This window comes from Chinchilla lanigera, unplaced genomic scaffold (assembly GCF_000276665.1).
Source record: "Chinchilla lanigera isolate Chin_1 unplaced genomic scaffold, ChiLan1.0 scaffold00014, whole genome shotgun sequence".
In the NCBI taxonomy this organism is placed as follows: domain Eukaryota; kingdom Metazoa; phylum Chordata; class Mammalia; order Rodentia; family Chinchillidae; genus Chinchilla; species Chinchilla lanigera.
The window spans coordinates 1,460,463-1,477,057 of NW_004955415.1; the positions used below are offsets into that span (position 1 = coordinate 1,460,463).

The 16,595-nt window shown below is 36.7% G+C and overlaps 1 protein-coding gene across 1 annotated transcript in view; it reads right to left on the reverse strand.

Moving 5' to 3' along the window:
• Fbn2 (fibrillin 2) overlaps nucleotides 1-16,595 on the reverse strand; it is a gene marked incomplete at its 5' end in the record, with an annotated part of 227,883 nt that overhangs the window by 152,910 nt on the left and 58,378 nt on the right. Inside the window, one exon of the mRNA XM_005380550.2 lies at nucleotides 7,926-8,123. Coding sequence (XP_005380607.2) covers nucleotides 7,926-8,123 — 198 coding nt within the window. The remainder of the gene's footprint in view (nucleotides 1-7,925; nucleotides 8,124-16,595) is intronic.

Sequence of the window (16,595 nt, forward strand, 5' to 3'; positions counted from 1 at the left end):
TCTACAACTACCTTGGTCTCAGTCTCCATCATGCTTCACTTCACTCCTGTGCAAACCTCATGATGGTTTGCTGGGGCCTCTGTACTCAACTCCTTACAGGACAAGCAAAGCAACTCCATTTACGTGTAAGTCAAATCAAATGTATGCCCGGGCCCCAGAAGTTTACAGACTGTCACCTTGCTTTCTGTTCTATGAGCTGTTTAGGAGAAGTCTAACACCAGTTGGAATATGTCCATATTAAAAAGCAGAAAATTACTTGTTTATTGTGCCTTACTAAGCCCTTGGGATTCACATTATTTCTGTTTGTAGAATCTTGAAGCCTTTATCTATTTTAGAAAAGTCTTCTGTTACTTTAAAACTATTTTTCAGTTTCTTCCATCAATTCTTCTTAGTCTGGTACAGTGTGTTTTGGTTTTTCCATTACTGATCGTTCCCTGAGAGTTTGATCGGTATTATTTCCTATGTCATCTATTTTTTTTTAGTTGTGTGTGTGTAAATATGTATTATTTGCCTTCATTGGGTAAGGTTTTAAATCCTTCAGTGTCTTGCTTGAGTATCAACAACTCACTTTTATCTCATGTTGTCTTTAGGTGACTTGTTTAAATGTTATTTGCACAGGCTTGCTGCACAGGATGGTTACACTCCTTGTGGGGAACTGGTTCGTGTACATAACACATCTGAATTCTTTTTACTTCCTCTGGCCTTCCCTTCATTCCTACACCTCTAGCTGCCCTTCCCTTTTCAGAGAATCTATCTCCTTATTCTGTGATCTATCTTTAAGTTATCTTCACTGGGTTTCTCATAAGAGAAACTATACAATACTTATGCTTGTGTATCTGATTCATTTCATTTAATATTATGGCCTTAAGGTGAGTCTATTTTCCTACAAATAATTAAAATTTATCCTTCTTTATGGCTACATAACACTTCTCTTGTGTAAACATACCATATTTTCTGTATTTACTAATCTGCTGATGCACATGTAGGGTATTTTGAAGATTTAGTTATTATGAACTGTGCTGCTATAATGCATACATTGCTGTAATATGACATAACTAGCTCATCTGGGAAGATACATAAGAGGATAGCTCAGTCAAATAGAACCTCTATTTTTAGAGTTTTGAGGAATCTCTATACTTAACCGCCACACTGGTTGTACAGTTCACATTCCCACCGGCAATGCAAAAATGTTACCTTTCTCCCAGCCTCACCAGCATTTGCTATTATTTCACTTACTAATAACAACCATTCTTTCTAGATTAAGCTGGAATTGCAATGTTTTAATTTACATTTATCTCATATACAATTATGAACGTTTTTTCATTAATTTACAGGCTGGAGTTTTTATGTAACTCTTAGAACTCTCCTTTGAGTCCCCTCTAAGAGATGGAAGAGAAGAATATGGACTTTCATGAGTTTAGGTAATTCTTTGAAGCATGTTCTTCATGTGCCTTTTCCTTATGTTCTTTTTCTCTTTTTTTCAGCTTTTCTATGTTGGCCTTTTCTTTATTGCTCACCTTTCAAAGGAGACATTTCTTGTGAAGCACAGAGTGGGGAGAGCCAGGAAGAAAGGAGGTGGTTTTACAGCTTCTGCAGAGCACATCCCAACAGTGGAGACCGCTTCTCTCCACCCCACTCACATTTTCTTTTCTTGTTCTGGGCAACAATTTTTCACTTTTCAGGTGGTGGTGTGGCCCTTCCTTCCCCTCCTGAAATTATATGTTACTTGCTAGTGGTTCTGGCTTCCTCTTGTATCTGCCCCTCCCCTGACCACCTCACCTCAAGGACTGTCTGGGCTGGAAGACTGAGAGGGGATAGAAAAAACTGGCTTGGCCCCTAACTGTCTCCTTCTGCTCTCCCACTGTTTCTGTGAGGATCTTCAGTGGATCCATCTTTTCCAAAGATAGCTCCTCCTCTCCAACACATCAGTAAGCCTCACTCTCCACTCCATGTAGGAGCCAATGCGCCCCACTGCACAGCCTTTATGACAATAATGCTCATGGTAGATGTAAGAGAACCCTTCCTGACCCAAGGACTTTCCCACAACAGTATGTGTTTATCACTGATTCTATCTGGGTCCTACTGAGTTTTATTTTACAGTACTGGTTGTTCTTTATTAACTTTCTTTCTTTCTTTTTTTTTGAGACAAGGTCTCACTGTGTAACCCAGGCTGGCCTTGAACCCAAGGTGATCCTCTTGCCTCAGCCTCCTGAGCACTGCGATTACAGGCCTGTGCTACCACACCCGGCTTTTACTCATTTTTAGAGTAGCATTTGCTGTGTTGAGGAAAAAGGAATATTCCACTCTTTCTGGATTGTATAGGAGTGGATTCTGTTGACACAGCATGATTAAACTTAAGACTCTATAACGATCTAGTTAATTCTGTCAATATAGATAGCTGAGCTACAAAAAGTTTTTGGTTATAAATATTTTTAGTAATCTAAACCAACCAAAAGAGTCAGATAACAGCCCAATCTCCTTTTCACTTTGCTCTGTCTAGAAGGTCTGGAAAGCACTTTATACTTAGGGCATCATCCTTTCACTGGAAACCAAGGAGACTAGCTATGGCTGCTCGGTTTTAGCTGAGATTAAGCTCTATTCACACCGACAAAAGGAGTGTCATACTTCTGGATGCTAACATTGTGTGAGGAGAACAGAACACCATGGGCGCCATCGGGCTGGGGCTACAGACTTATTTCTTTATTCAAATCTGTGTCCCATATCCTACCTAGGGCTGGACTGTGTACAACACGTGAATCCCTACACATCTAGGTTCCCTGGAAAAGAAGAAGATTAACCTCAATCTGTTCCTATACTTGGTGATTAAAATGGGACAGGACTTGACAAGCAAATTTCTTCTGCTATATTTTCAGTCTCAAAACATATGGAACAGTTTAAAACCCTACTCCCTAAATAGCAAACTATGTAAATTAAATATTATGAGTTGTATTTTAATGTATTCTTTTAAAGATTTTAAGTGCAATCTGTTCACGTAAAAGCACAAGAAACAAAGCCAAGTACCAACCTTAAGTCATGCCTAATTAGAATAGACACGCAACTAAAGATAGTAACATAAGGTACAATTTGTGAGAAAACAATACATCACATTCATGTAACACTTTATCATACATGTAAGGTTTGGAAGAATGTAATGTCATGTTTAAAATTTTTAAATCACTTGTTTTTTGACAGCTTAAATTTTAAGGTCTATATAGTCAACTTTTGTCCTTTGGTGTAGGATAAACTAGAAGAAGGTATAAGACCAAACAAAGGTGAAGGACAAGGGCTAGAATTTACAGGATCTCAAAATTATAGAAGCCAGTTCAGCATCCCTGCTTATTCAAGAGATCAAGAGATGCAAATTAAAACAACACTGAGATTCCATCTCACTCTAGAAAGCATGGCTATCATCAAGAAATCAACCAATAACAAATGCTGGTGGGGCTGTAGGGAAAAAGGAACACTTCTCCACTCTTTTCAGCTATGTGGATAAGTGTAAGTAGCTTAACACTGGCTCTAAAATATGATTCTTATTAGCCAAGGAGAACGATTCTGAAGTTGTGAGTATAATAATATCCTGTAGCTAATGCAATTTTAATTTCTTCATCTATGGTTTAAAAGGGAATGAAAACATGATTTTTTAGGAAACAGGGTAACTGTGAAAAATGAAGGCAACAGAAAATTAAGATGCTGCTTTTTAAAAAATTAAGCTACAAGGAAAAGTAGTTTTTTTCTGCTACTGAAGATTGAGTTCAGGGCCTTTGTACTGAGCTACAGCCGCAGCTCTGTTTGGCTGTTCGTCCACCCATCTGTCTGTTCATCCATCCGCCCGTCCATCTGTCTGTCCATCCGTCCGTCTGTCCATCCATCCATCCATCTATCTATCTGACTACACAGGTCTCACTAAGCTGTCAGGACTGGGTTTAAACTTGTGATCCTCCTGTTTCAGTCTCTCAGATTGCTGGGATTATAACCATGTCCCATTGTGCCAAGTACAGTAATTTTATATAATGGAGTGCTACTCAGCCATAAATAAGGATAAACTGGAGACTTTTACAGGTAAATGGATGCAACTCAAGACCATACTCATAAGTGAAATAATACATGTGACTTATATGTGCGAATATTGCATCATCTCACTAGTATGAGAAACTGAATGAATAAATAAGATCTAAAATGTACAATAGATATTTGGAATAGGGTAGAAATTGTCCAAAAGAAAAGAAAAACTGTGATGGGAGAAAGGGGAAAGGATGAAAGGAAAAGAGAAAAAAGTTTTTTACACAATATAGTTAAGATAGTTATATAGTTAGTATCTCTTAGTTCATTGAAAAGAAAGGTCTGTGCTAATATTACTGACAGTATTTTATGCTTATACTCTGAACAACTACTATGAATATAACAATATGCAATATTGTTACTTTCCTACAAGCCTGGTTTGAAACTCTGTTTTATTACTATTTTTATTTTTTGTTAAAATAGTAGTCAAGAATCATAATAACAGGCCTCATAAAACTACACGTTTTTCTCATTTAAACCCAAAAGGTAATCACAGAACAACAGTTAAAAAAATTACTGTGCTTGGCACAATGGCACATGCTTATAATCCCAGCAATCTGAGAGACTGAGGCAGGAGGATCACAGTTGTTTAAGCCCAGTCCTGGCAGCTTAGTGAGACCCTGTGTAGTCAGGTAGATAGGTAGGTAGATGGATGGATGGATGGATGGATGGATGGATGGATGGGTGGATGGACAGACGGACAATCAGCCAGCCAAAGGGCTGTGGCTGTAGCTCAGTACAAAGGCACTGAATTCAGTCTTCAGTAGCAGAAAAAAGACTACTTTTCCTTGCAGCTTAATTTTTTAAAAAGCAGCACCTTAATTTTCTGTTGCCTTCATTTTCACAGTTATCCTGTTTCTTATAAAACCGTGTTTCATTCCCTTCTAAACCATAGATAAGGTAATTAAAATTGCATCAGCTATAGAATATTATTATACTCACAACTTCAGAAATGTCCTCTTTGGCTAATAAGAATCATATTTTAGGGCCAGTGTTAAGCTACTTACAGTTATCCACATAACTGACATTTTTAACTTTATAAAACTTTTCAACTGTCCTATAAAAAGTCATTATTATGAAAATGTATGACAAGCACATACCATATGTTAGTATAATAGTTTTTTCATGCCATTTCTCTTCAAAATTAATTTGGCATAAGTATCTGGGAAACGGTCTAGGAATTTAGAGAGAAAAATGAAATCACAGTAAGATGTACTCTAAAAATAGCCTAAAGTGAGGATTAATATTAAATTGAGAACTTTCTGACTATGTCATGATTTTGAAATAAAGCAGAACCTTTCAAGTTGCTTTTCCAGACATTTTTACCATGCGGCAAATTTCATTTTGCTCCCATTACCGTGTTAATCCATTAGATTTTAAGGCAAAGGGAGTTCAAACTTATCTCTGCTGCATAAACAAAATCAAATTAGTAAGAATTCAGACACAGCTAAATCCAGAAGGACATTTAGAAAATTTGAGATCAGATGATGCACTTTTTAAATAATTATGTCTGAAAAGCCAGGCTGCTCTGACAAAATATCCAAGTAAGAAAGTGTAAGTATAAACAGAGATGGAGCAGGTCAGTAATTTGGGATGTTTCTGAAAGTAAATCCTCTTCTCAAGCTCAACTGTCTCTTTCTTCAAAAAAGTGGGGTTTGGAAATATTTCTATCTTAATCCTGTTTCTGTGCCTCTACTGGCTACCCCAGAAGTAATGAATATAAACATTTCTGCCTGCGTGGAGCTTACATGCTAGCTGAGGGAGAACAAAACCACCAAAACAAGAACAACAAAAAATGAATATATTAGAAGGAAAAATATGCTACAGAACAAAGAAAAAGTATTCTAGTAAATCTAGTCTGTATTAATCTAGGATATTTACGTAGTTGAATAGTTTACTTTTAATAGTAATCTATGTAAGCTACATGTTATTCTGTATACTAACTTAGAAACTCTATACAGAATAGTAAACACTAGATAAAGTACATCTTCCAATAAATTGTTGCATAATTGACTGGTTGCATAATCAGAACTAGTATTTATATAAAAATATGAAATTTTATTATATATAATAAACAGATAAAAAATAGCATTTAACCCACTCTTCACTATTAAGAAAGCTCTTACCTGTAATAGTTACCTAAAAAACAATGTTAAGTTCACAGCTAACATAGATTTTATATGTGATGAAATACAGAGTTTCTACCCTGCTGAATTATATATGGTCACATGTGTATATGGTCATCTGCTATAGTTCTGATTTTAAAAGAATAAACAGACCCACTGATAAATTTTAAATATAGACCTATTTTAAATACAGTTTAAGTATCCCTTAACTGAAATATTTAAGACCAGAAGTATCTGATTTCATTTTTCAGATTTCATAAAATTCAGATTTTCAGAAAATTTAGATTTCAGAAAATTTTTCAGGAATTTTTTTTATTTACAAATGAGATGTCTTGAAAATGAGACCCAAACATAAACACAAAGATCATTTACATTTCAAATACACCTTACATACCAAGCCTGAAGGTAATTTTTATGCAATAGCTTCAATGGTTTTGTGCACTTTGACCATGACCTGTCACATAAAGTCACGTTTGGAATTTTCTACTTGTGACATCATGTCAGTTCTCAAAAAGTCTTTGGTTTGGGGGGCATTTTGGGTTTCAGATTAAGGATCCCTAATCTGCATTACCTTTTACAAAACTATAAAACTAAACAATAATTTTGGAGGATACTACCAGGGATTCATTTACCAAATTATGCAAAGCACTCATATTATTATGGAATAAACTAAAGTTACACATGAGCTCCCCAAACTCAACACCTGTTTGGAGTTTGGGGCCTTGGATTGCTTACTAGAGTATGCCATTTACATGGGTGGGAGAGGGATCACCTTTAATTCTGACACTGCTTACTAACCTCAGTGGGAAAGGCTTCAGATCTACCTTTGTATGATTTCACTATAAAGAAATAAATCTAACTTCTCCTGTCTTAAATATGAGTAATACCATTTTTGTGAATGAGGTAAAAGTCATTTCCATTTTCCTGGGGTCCTACTGCTAAGTGATCTGAAGTCAAGTACCATTTAACAACTCATTAGGGAGAACATTTCCTAGTTCTAAAAGTTGACTTTATACATCTGACATTACAGGAGTAGCAAAAAAAAAAAAAAGGGGGGGGGGAAGAAATGTGGCTGCCAAAAATTAATTAAAACAATTAACCAGTAAACATACAACAGTGCTTGGCTACTTGAGCTGGAGTCCACTATTAGCACCCTGGGGTTACTGTATGCATCAGTATCATGGATGTAGCTGGGAATTCCAAGAGATTATATGGAGACAAGAATGTGCCCAACCTGGGTTATGAGCTCCAAAACAAGTACAGTCATGGTCTGAATTACATTTTCATTTTTGTACACACTGCAGTATTAATACAAATAGAGGGCTAAACTAGGGCAGCTCTCTTTTCCCTGGCTCCTAGGATCCAGGTCTCATCACTCGAATGAGATGAAGTATGAGAGCAAATGTATCTTTTCTAGGTGTCTGCGTGTATACAGTTGTGGGTGGGAGTTGTCATTCCACTGGATGAAGATACTGTCCTTTGATTCTATTAAATATTTTAAGATGTATTATTAAATTTTCCCCAGTTTTTAAAATCCGTCTCTCTCCTCCATTAATGTTGAAAATGGAAACATACTTATGAGGAGCTAAAAAAACGTAAGCCATCTCTGGTCAGGCTGGCTCACAGGGCCTTTCTTAGGAACAGGTTCTAGGTCCAAGATCTTGCACAATGCCGGTTCTCCAACTCCAGTCAAGGAGAAGGATGTGTGCTGTCACACGGAAGAGTAGATGGCTGACTCACCTTGGCAGGCTCCAGTGCGGATGTTGGGGATGAAGCCCCGCCGGCAGGGCTGGGGTTGGGCAGGACACATCTCACAGGGATGGCCCCACGCCCTTCCAATGGTGGCACAGCAGAGAGTCTTTGTGCAGACGATGCCCGTCAGCTGCCCTTGGCACATCTGGTTGTTGACCTGAGTGAAACATGGGCCCGTCCTGTAGTCTGAAACCATGACAGAAGGAGGAGAGGTGTTATGACCATACCCAATTTTCTATCAGTGCCTCCAAATGCACAAAACAGAGTATTTCTTCTGACCAAGTGTCTAAAGACAAAGGCCTGAGTTTCATCTTGAAAACTAGTAATTTTTTGTTAAAGAGAGTGCACTAAGAAACTTCAATGGATTCTACCCTGGACACTGTAAACGCGCGGCTCCCGGATGTATCTGGTACACAGATGTATTTTCTTGGCTCAAATAATACTCTTTTAAACTTTAAACTGCCAGCCAATTGTGTAAAATTAGGAAATTTCACATGAAATTTGTATTTCTGGCTCTTCTTGTAGATTTGGCAGTGCTAGCCAGGCTAGGCCCTCCATGCTGCATGATGGGGGTAAAGTGAGTTCTGTTCCAGGACATCGCCTCTCCCTTGTGCATGACCCGAAGGTCCCCTTGTGCACTGATACACCTTTCCCTCTTCTGCTATCATTCACTTTGGTGAACGTTTTGGAGGATCTCTAAACATTCTTTTAAACAAAACTGAGTCATGAACAAAATAGCTTTGAGTTTAGTCATCACAGGTTTTACAGACCTAAAATATCAGAAAAATGTCAATTTCCAGAGGGCTGATCAATTTAACAATCCACCTTTCCTTCAGAAGTGTGACAAAAACATGTGGAAGTTACTTATTTCTTTTTCATAAAAATTATAGGTATGGTTTCATAATTCTTGGGAATACCAGATGCCACTCCAGTTTTCTGATGAGGTCCTCATGAATGACATTCTATGTGAAGGGAAGGGCTGGAACATGTTTAATATAGATTTGCTGTGAGAGCAAAACAATTTCACATTCAAAGTAAGAATCAATAATGTTGACATGTTGTTTCCGAAAATCTTTGTTACTAAGCAAAGTCAAAGCTGGGTAATAGTTTATTATTCAAAAGGCTGAAGTAGGAAGATTTACATACCATAAAATGCTGCAGTCTGACAAAACACAACTTAAAACCATATAAAACTTTTTATTTATTAATGGAAAGTAAGGCTTTCTCATATGGAGGAAAAGAATATTTTAAAAGTTCAATGAAAAGAAACAAAATCTAGAATAGGTAACTTTTTTTGGCAAGCTGGTTTAATGTTCTTTTACTCTGCAGCTGAGCTTCAACAAAAATAGTTCATTTTAATCCTCTGCATAAGAACAGCAGATGTGCTGGCTGCAAACTGCTTTTCTGAAAAAGACCATCTTTGGCATAGACGTGAAGATATGTCAACTTCATAAATAAGAACGCCTCCCATGCCACAAATTGCTGGATCACAAATTTCAAAAAAAATCTTTACTAGTATCTTCAGACAATTTGTATTTGGTCAGTTTAAGTAAATAGTCATAATTACAAATTGTGTTAAGTGCCAAACATGGGAGCAAAGGTGGTTTTTTTCCCCCAAAAAAATATTTTAAAAAATTTAGATTCATCTCTATCTATGCTCACATTCTGTGCACCTTCCGTTTTTCAGAGAGGAGCCTGCAGAGCGTCTACCCCTACTCGTGTAAACCAACTTGCCAGAGTCATTGCTTTGTCTAACTGCACTTCCTTCCCAAAATGATGACTGTGAAGAAGGGGACCAGGTGGACACAGACAGCTGTTTGTCCTCTGAAAATGACCTTTCCAGTTGGAGGTACTAATTAAGGCAACCTCACACTCTTCGTTCCTGGAATAAAGTTCACTGTTTCTTTTTTTTTTTTTTTTGGTTTTTCTCCGGTACCGGGAACCGAACTCACGACCTTGCGCTTGCCAGGCAGGCGCTTTTTGCCACTGAGCTAAATCCCCAGCCCCAGTTCACTGTTTCTTATGTCCTTTGTTTACATTTTCTTCTTTATAGACTGTTGAATCTATTTTCTTATAGGATGACATTCTGAGTTTTGGTTGGCAGCTTAATTTTTTTTAAAGTGTAAATTTAAGATCTTCCCTGCTCATTCAAGAATTACTAACAGGTAAAATAAGAACAAATACTAAATACTGAAATTTAAATCTCAGGAAATCTCAGGAAATCTCAGAAAATGAAATTTAAATCAGTATTAATTATAGAAATCTTTGAGAGTCTTAGGTTACTGGAGGTCTGTGTTTTCAGGAATTTACAAACATTACACACATATAATGCACAAATCTACTGATCAGATAAAGTATCTTGTTCTTAATTCTACTCATATTTTAATTATGAACAAGAGTCTAAAAATGCATCAATTAATTGTTATTGGCCTCACATTCTCTTGTGAACACTGAGCTCACTGCATCACAGTCAGGGCTGTTAGCAAAGCACAGGGGAAAGAACTGCTTCTTCAGGATGTGCATGGTGGAGCCAGTGGGTTGGAAATGGGTGTCTTTCTCATTATGAAATCACTAAGAACCTTCTGATAAAAATTGGTCTGTAAAATAGATATTGCTCTTTTGATTTTATTTGTCAGATACAAAAAAGCGCACAATGTCAAAGGAATTTTCGGTAATGTTAGCATATCTAAAAATTACTGATGATGGACTCTATGCCAGTTGAAACAGGAAGTAGAAAAAGGAAGAAATGATTAAGAAGTGGAACAAAGCAATGAGAACAATGAAGTATGTGTGAGTACGAGACATTACATAAGATAGGACAATAATTATGATAATAGCAACACATCACCTGCACCATGGCTGTAATATCACTTATGCTATTAGCACAACAGCTGTTCTGCTGTATAGCTATAAATGTACTTTTAAAGTTGTGTGATGGGGTAGCCTTGCTAGAGACCTGATATTTTGTAACTGTAAGTCAAACAGTGCCTAATAGGTCCAGTATACTTCAGTAAAGAAAAGAATTGCCTGATTCTAAAAAAGTATATGAAAAACGGGAGACTTTTTCACCAGACTTAAGCAAACAGGTATTTCCATTTTTAGAAACCAAAAAATGAAACACAAAACCAAGTAATTATCCTGTGTGGGAACTGCAGACATAAATGTATACAATGAAAAATTGTGTAATGTGTATAACTGGAGTCTAAGGATTCAGGTTAAAGGAACAGTTCCTTGAATAGCAGGTCTTTTGACATGGTAGTTACAAATGAGGTTCCATGCATCCCACTGTGGTCATAACTGAAAATCTAGTCCGTGTGTCAGTTGACAGCTCTGAGCACAGATGTAAACAGACTGAAGAGAAAGTGGTTCCAAAACCCATATGGGATGATAAAAGACTTTCTGTAAGAATTTCCTTCGTTTCATCAAATTTGTCCAGGATGTCTGCAGCTCTGCAGACATCATGCTGCACATAAATCTTTAGGATTAAAAAAAATCTCACATAACTGGTGCATTAATTGTCTTCCCTGATAGATAAGGATCTTTCAATCTCAGGAAATGGTAGTATTAATTATAGAAATCTTTGAGACTCTTAAGGTTACTGGAGGTCTATGTTTTCAGGAATCTACAAACATTACACACATATAATGCTTAAGAGCATTGTGTCCATTTGACAACTGTGTCTTTTAGTCACAAGTTAAATAAGTAACACTTTTAGAAAATGGATTCATTATTTTTATTGTACATGCTTCCAGTACACAATGATTGCTCTTGCTGTAAGGAGTTGGTGCATGTACATAATACATCTTAATTCTTTGTTTTAAAATCTCTTTTGCCACCATTTTTCTCCCTTCCCTCTCCTTCTATCTCTTGGTCCCTTCCCTTTTGCAAAAGGGACTATCTCCCTGTTTTTTATGGCATGAGTAGTACTCCACTGCGTAAAAATATTATCTTTTCTTTCCGTTGTTTTGCTCTTCACTTTGGTTTTCTCATAGGAGGGAAACCATACGGTATTTAAGCTTGTGTGTCTGACTCATTTCACTTAGCGTTATGTTTTCAAGGTGTATCCGTTTTTCCCACAAATGTTCACCCTTCTTTATAGCAGAGTAGTATTCTACTGTGTATAAATACCATATATTATAATCCATTCCTCTGTTTCTGGACATATAGACTGCTTCCAAAATTAGAATACTATGAACTGTGTTGCTAGAAACATTTGCATGCATGTATTAATGTAATATGATGTCTTTAACTCTTTTGGGAAGATACCTCAAAGAGGACTATCTGGGTCAAATAAAACTTCTATTTTTAGTTTTTTGAAGAATCTCGATACCAACTTCCACAATGGTTATACTGGTTTACATTCTCATCAAAAATAAAGTAGTGGTTTCTTTAAAATTAAAACATCACTATTCTTATGTATGGTATAATTTAAGTAAATTTTAGGTTTTCATAATTTATAAAGTTGAGTATTTACATGTGTAGTTTTAAAATATTAACTCATAGGAGTTATTGAGTAGTTGTAAAGGTTTTGAAGATACATAACTAAAGTATTTCAGCAAGACATCAAATATATTTAGCACGTAAAACATCTAAAATGTATGGAGGTGTTTCACAAACCAAGATTGGAAATATAACCAAACATTAATGAAAAGCCTCCTAACGTGCCTCCTAAAAATCTATCCAGACTTCAGCTGGTCAGACTTTTGTGTATGCATCATTTGCCATAATGAAACAGCGGCAGCAATGCAACTGTCCATGAGAGAACGAACAAGTGCACACAATGGGGTATCACTCAGCCTTGAATAGAAACGGAATTCTGACACACGCCACCATGTGGGTGCTTTGTGGACAGTACTCTAGGTAAAACAGGCCAGTTACAAAGGCCCAATACTGATCAATCCGCTTTTTTGAGTTACTTGGAGTAATGAGCTTTTTCTAACAGACAGAAATAGTGGTTGTTAGGAGCTGGGAGAAGGAAGGAGTGGGATTATCATGTAACTGGTGAAGAAATTTCAGCTTTGCAACAGGAGAGAGTTTTAGGGATGGATGGTAGTGATGGTTGTACAATGTGAATGTACTTTATGCTCCTGAACTTAAAAATGTTGGCAAATTTTATGTGATATCTATGCATACATAAGCACAATTATATTACTCACTTATGCAACACAATGCTCAAGAAATAAGTAGTTCTGAAATTAGTTTTGAAGAGAGCAACCCTGAATTATTAAAACTACAGTAAACTAAGTTTTTTCATATACAGGGCACTAAAACATCTATATGCAACATTAACTCTCACCTTAAGTTGGATATGTATGTTGTTTTGTACTTATCACAAGTAAGCACAGAGCTGTGCAGGCATGCTTAAACATACTTATTTACTCCATACCTTGGTAAGTTTTCTATGTGCTAAATTCCTATGAATGGAATTTTCAGCTCAAATACCCAATCTGAAAAATTTGGAAAATTACTCTCTAAGCATGCAGTACCACTCTATCCTTTCATTAGTAAAGTACCAAATGGAATCTGTTTCCCCACATTGAGTCCAACACTAAATAGATTCAAATAATTCAATGTTTATTCTTTTAATGGTCGAAAAATGGTATTTCATTGCTAAATTGATAGCAACTCGCTGTCCCCATATCCTGAAAATTAACTCTGGCAGCGTACCTTTCTAAAAGCTACATCTTTTTATTCAAAGTGCTAAAATATACCTTGCCATTTTTACAAATGAGGAAATTGCAGACCAAAAATTAGGGAAGATACGTAGAGAAGAAACGCGCTACAAAAGGATGTCATGGATGTTCCATTCAGAGAGCTGTCTCACCCCAGAATGCCTGCACACATTCTCCTCTGCATGATGCATCTGTGCTCGCTGAACCTGACACGTGGGTCACCTGTAGTCTCAAATTCTGGTAATTGGCTCCCCTAACAGAACAAAGCCTTTGTCATAACCACGCAATTCCTCTCCTAGCCTCCAAATATAATTTCTTAATTCCTAACTAACAAGTCTAGTTTGGCTTTTCTTCTGTTTTCTCCCAAAGACAATTCTCCACGCAGCCTGTGACATCAGGGAAAGGTGACATCTCCGTTAAGGGAAACATTAAAGACTTGCTTTGGAAATACAGGAGCAATTACATTAATTAGCAGAGTTGCACTGCCTTTTATTTCTAACATAATACCATTATTTAATACTTCAATGGAATGTAGACTTGGCAAAGGACTGCTTTCACCTCTCTCTACCTTCTTTCAAAGCATGAGGCTACTGCTGACATCAAAGGGCACTTTAAGAGTAAGAGGTAGGAAGGATAATTAGGTGCTGGCAATGATGCAAACAAAATTGCTATCTTTGATGTCACGTTTCATAAGGATGAAGGCCATCAAAGATGTGGTCCTAAAATTCCTGGTCTATGGACTTGAAGTGCACTCTTCCAAGAGCAAAGTAAATTATCTTATTTTAAGCATAACAAAAAACCCTGAAGATTAAAAACTAAATAGGATCACTTAAGCAGAAGGGTACTGTCACTTAAGAAAAAGAAACTTACAGAGACAAAAATATTTTGACATAAGTTAAGGGAGGCAATGATATAAATTATTATCATAAAAATTGTTCATATAAAAATTAACAAATTATCAAAGTTAATGGTATCTAAGAAAAATCTACAATATAGTTCAGTAGACCTGAATATATTTGAGAAAAAGTTGAGTTATGCTCACAAAACAATTTATCCATTATCAAAACTAGAAATCAAATCAATGGAAACAAGGTACTTGAACCCAGTCTTTCATTTTATCTTATTTAAAATTTACATAACTCTTGATCCAAGCACACACACACACACACAAAAAGACCCACAAGGCTGGATTATGGTGACCATGAATAAAATGTTACACACAATTTGCTGACAGAGACTTTTTACACTAATCTGAATTTGATGTACTATTTTCTGATTTAATTATTTACTTTTTTTTTTTTTTTTAGGAAGAGAAAGACTCAGCACTTTATTGAATTAAAACAGATCTGGGATTAGCTATGTCTACCAAACTATATAATGTTCACTTCCATAGAAGAAACAAACATTTTCACAGGGAAAAGTCTCATCTACCAAGTCTTCTATGAAGATGGCTTATCTCTTACTTAAATTTTGGCCCAAATCAATGCTTTATGAGTGATGTGGGCAGCCCACTATGTGCTGCAGAGTCAGTGTAACCTAGGAAACCACACCTTGCCCAGGAAGCTGAACTGTGATAAAACAAAAGTCCATCCCATGATTTCAACATACGATTTTAGTAGAAGAGCTAAGATTCTCTTGAGAAAAGAGCAAATGGCATGTGATTCAAATCTGGTGTTTCCATCTTTTGGGAATTTTAGGGAAATGCTGAAGAACAAGATCTTTAGGAGCTCTATCACTGTAACCTGATGCGTGAACAGCGGACAGGCAGCTGACCCTGCTGGCACTGACAGCTGAACACTCATGAAGTAAATCATCCCTGGCTCTTGGGATTGGAACCTTATGCAATATGATCAAAATATACAGTGAATGTTTACATTTTTATAATTACAGTAAAAAATACTGTCAGTAATCCTTTAAAAATATTCTCCCTCACTTCAAACACACTTACTCTGTTGTTGCTGCCACTTTTAAACAATTCTGGAGAGTCCTTTTTCCTTTCTTGGGCAGGTATGATTAAAAACTAATATGGTGAAGGCTCCTGCTGAGTGCCATCCAACAAAAAGGCAGGCTCATAAAAACGTAAGGGTGTCTCCTCATCTATGTCCTTCCGGCATGGTGTGATTGCTGGCTCTTCTCCAAAGCCACAATGACCAAAAGATAAACATTCTACATCAACGCAGTGCACTGAGGGAACAGCACTGCAATGGAAGGCATTCAGGATGGAGGACTTCTAAAACTTCAGAAGGTGACAGACATGATGCGACAGGTGTGCTCAAAGCGAGGGGAAGTACTCTTAGGGGGATTAACAATAATGTGTCTTTTACTGTAATGAATTTTAAAAATGTAAACATGCACTGTATTTTCTGACCATGCCTCATATACCTGGTCCTATGGGTGAACACCAGGAGAGGTCAACAGCAAAGGATCCCTCTGCAATATTTTAGCAAAAACGCTACAGTACTGCAATGATAACTGAAAAAAACAAAAATGGCCATGCCTTACATGGCCTGGCAGATCTGTAAGCACCAGAAAAACACATACAGGCTGACTAGTGTTGGCATTGAGGAAATTCACCTCATGAAGAGATGAAAAGTAAAAGACTAAAGTCTTTGGTTCAGGGTTAGGGTTCTATCTGCAGACTTTAGGCCAGGGGTGTAGCTCAGGGAAGGGAGTGCTTATCTAACATGGAGGAGTCCCTGGGTTCTCCTGCCAGTACCACAGAAAAAGTCAATATTCAGTCTCAAAACAAACAGAAAAAGGGAAAAAAGAATGGTCACTATTTCAAGTTAAATTAATTGTTTGGAAGATCAGATGTAAGAAAAGGTGCACAACATGGAAAAAAAATCTTAAGAAATGAATATCATCAGTAACAGACGAGACTTGAGAGTATACAGCCTAGAACATGGGATGTAAATAATATGAATTCCAAAATAAAACCTAAAATGTAAAGACACAAACAGAAAAGTAATAAAGAAATGACAGAAAG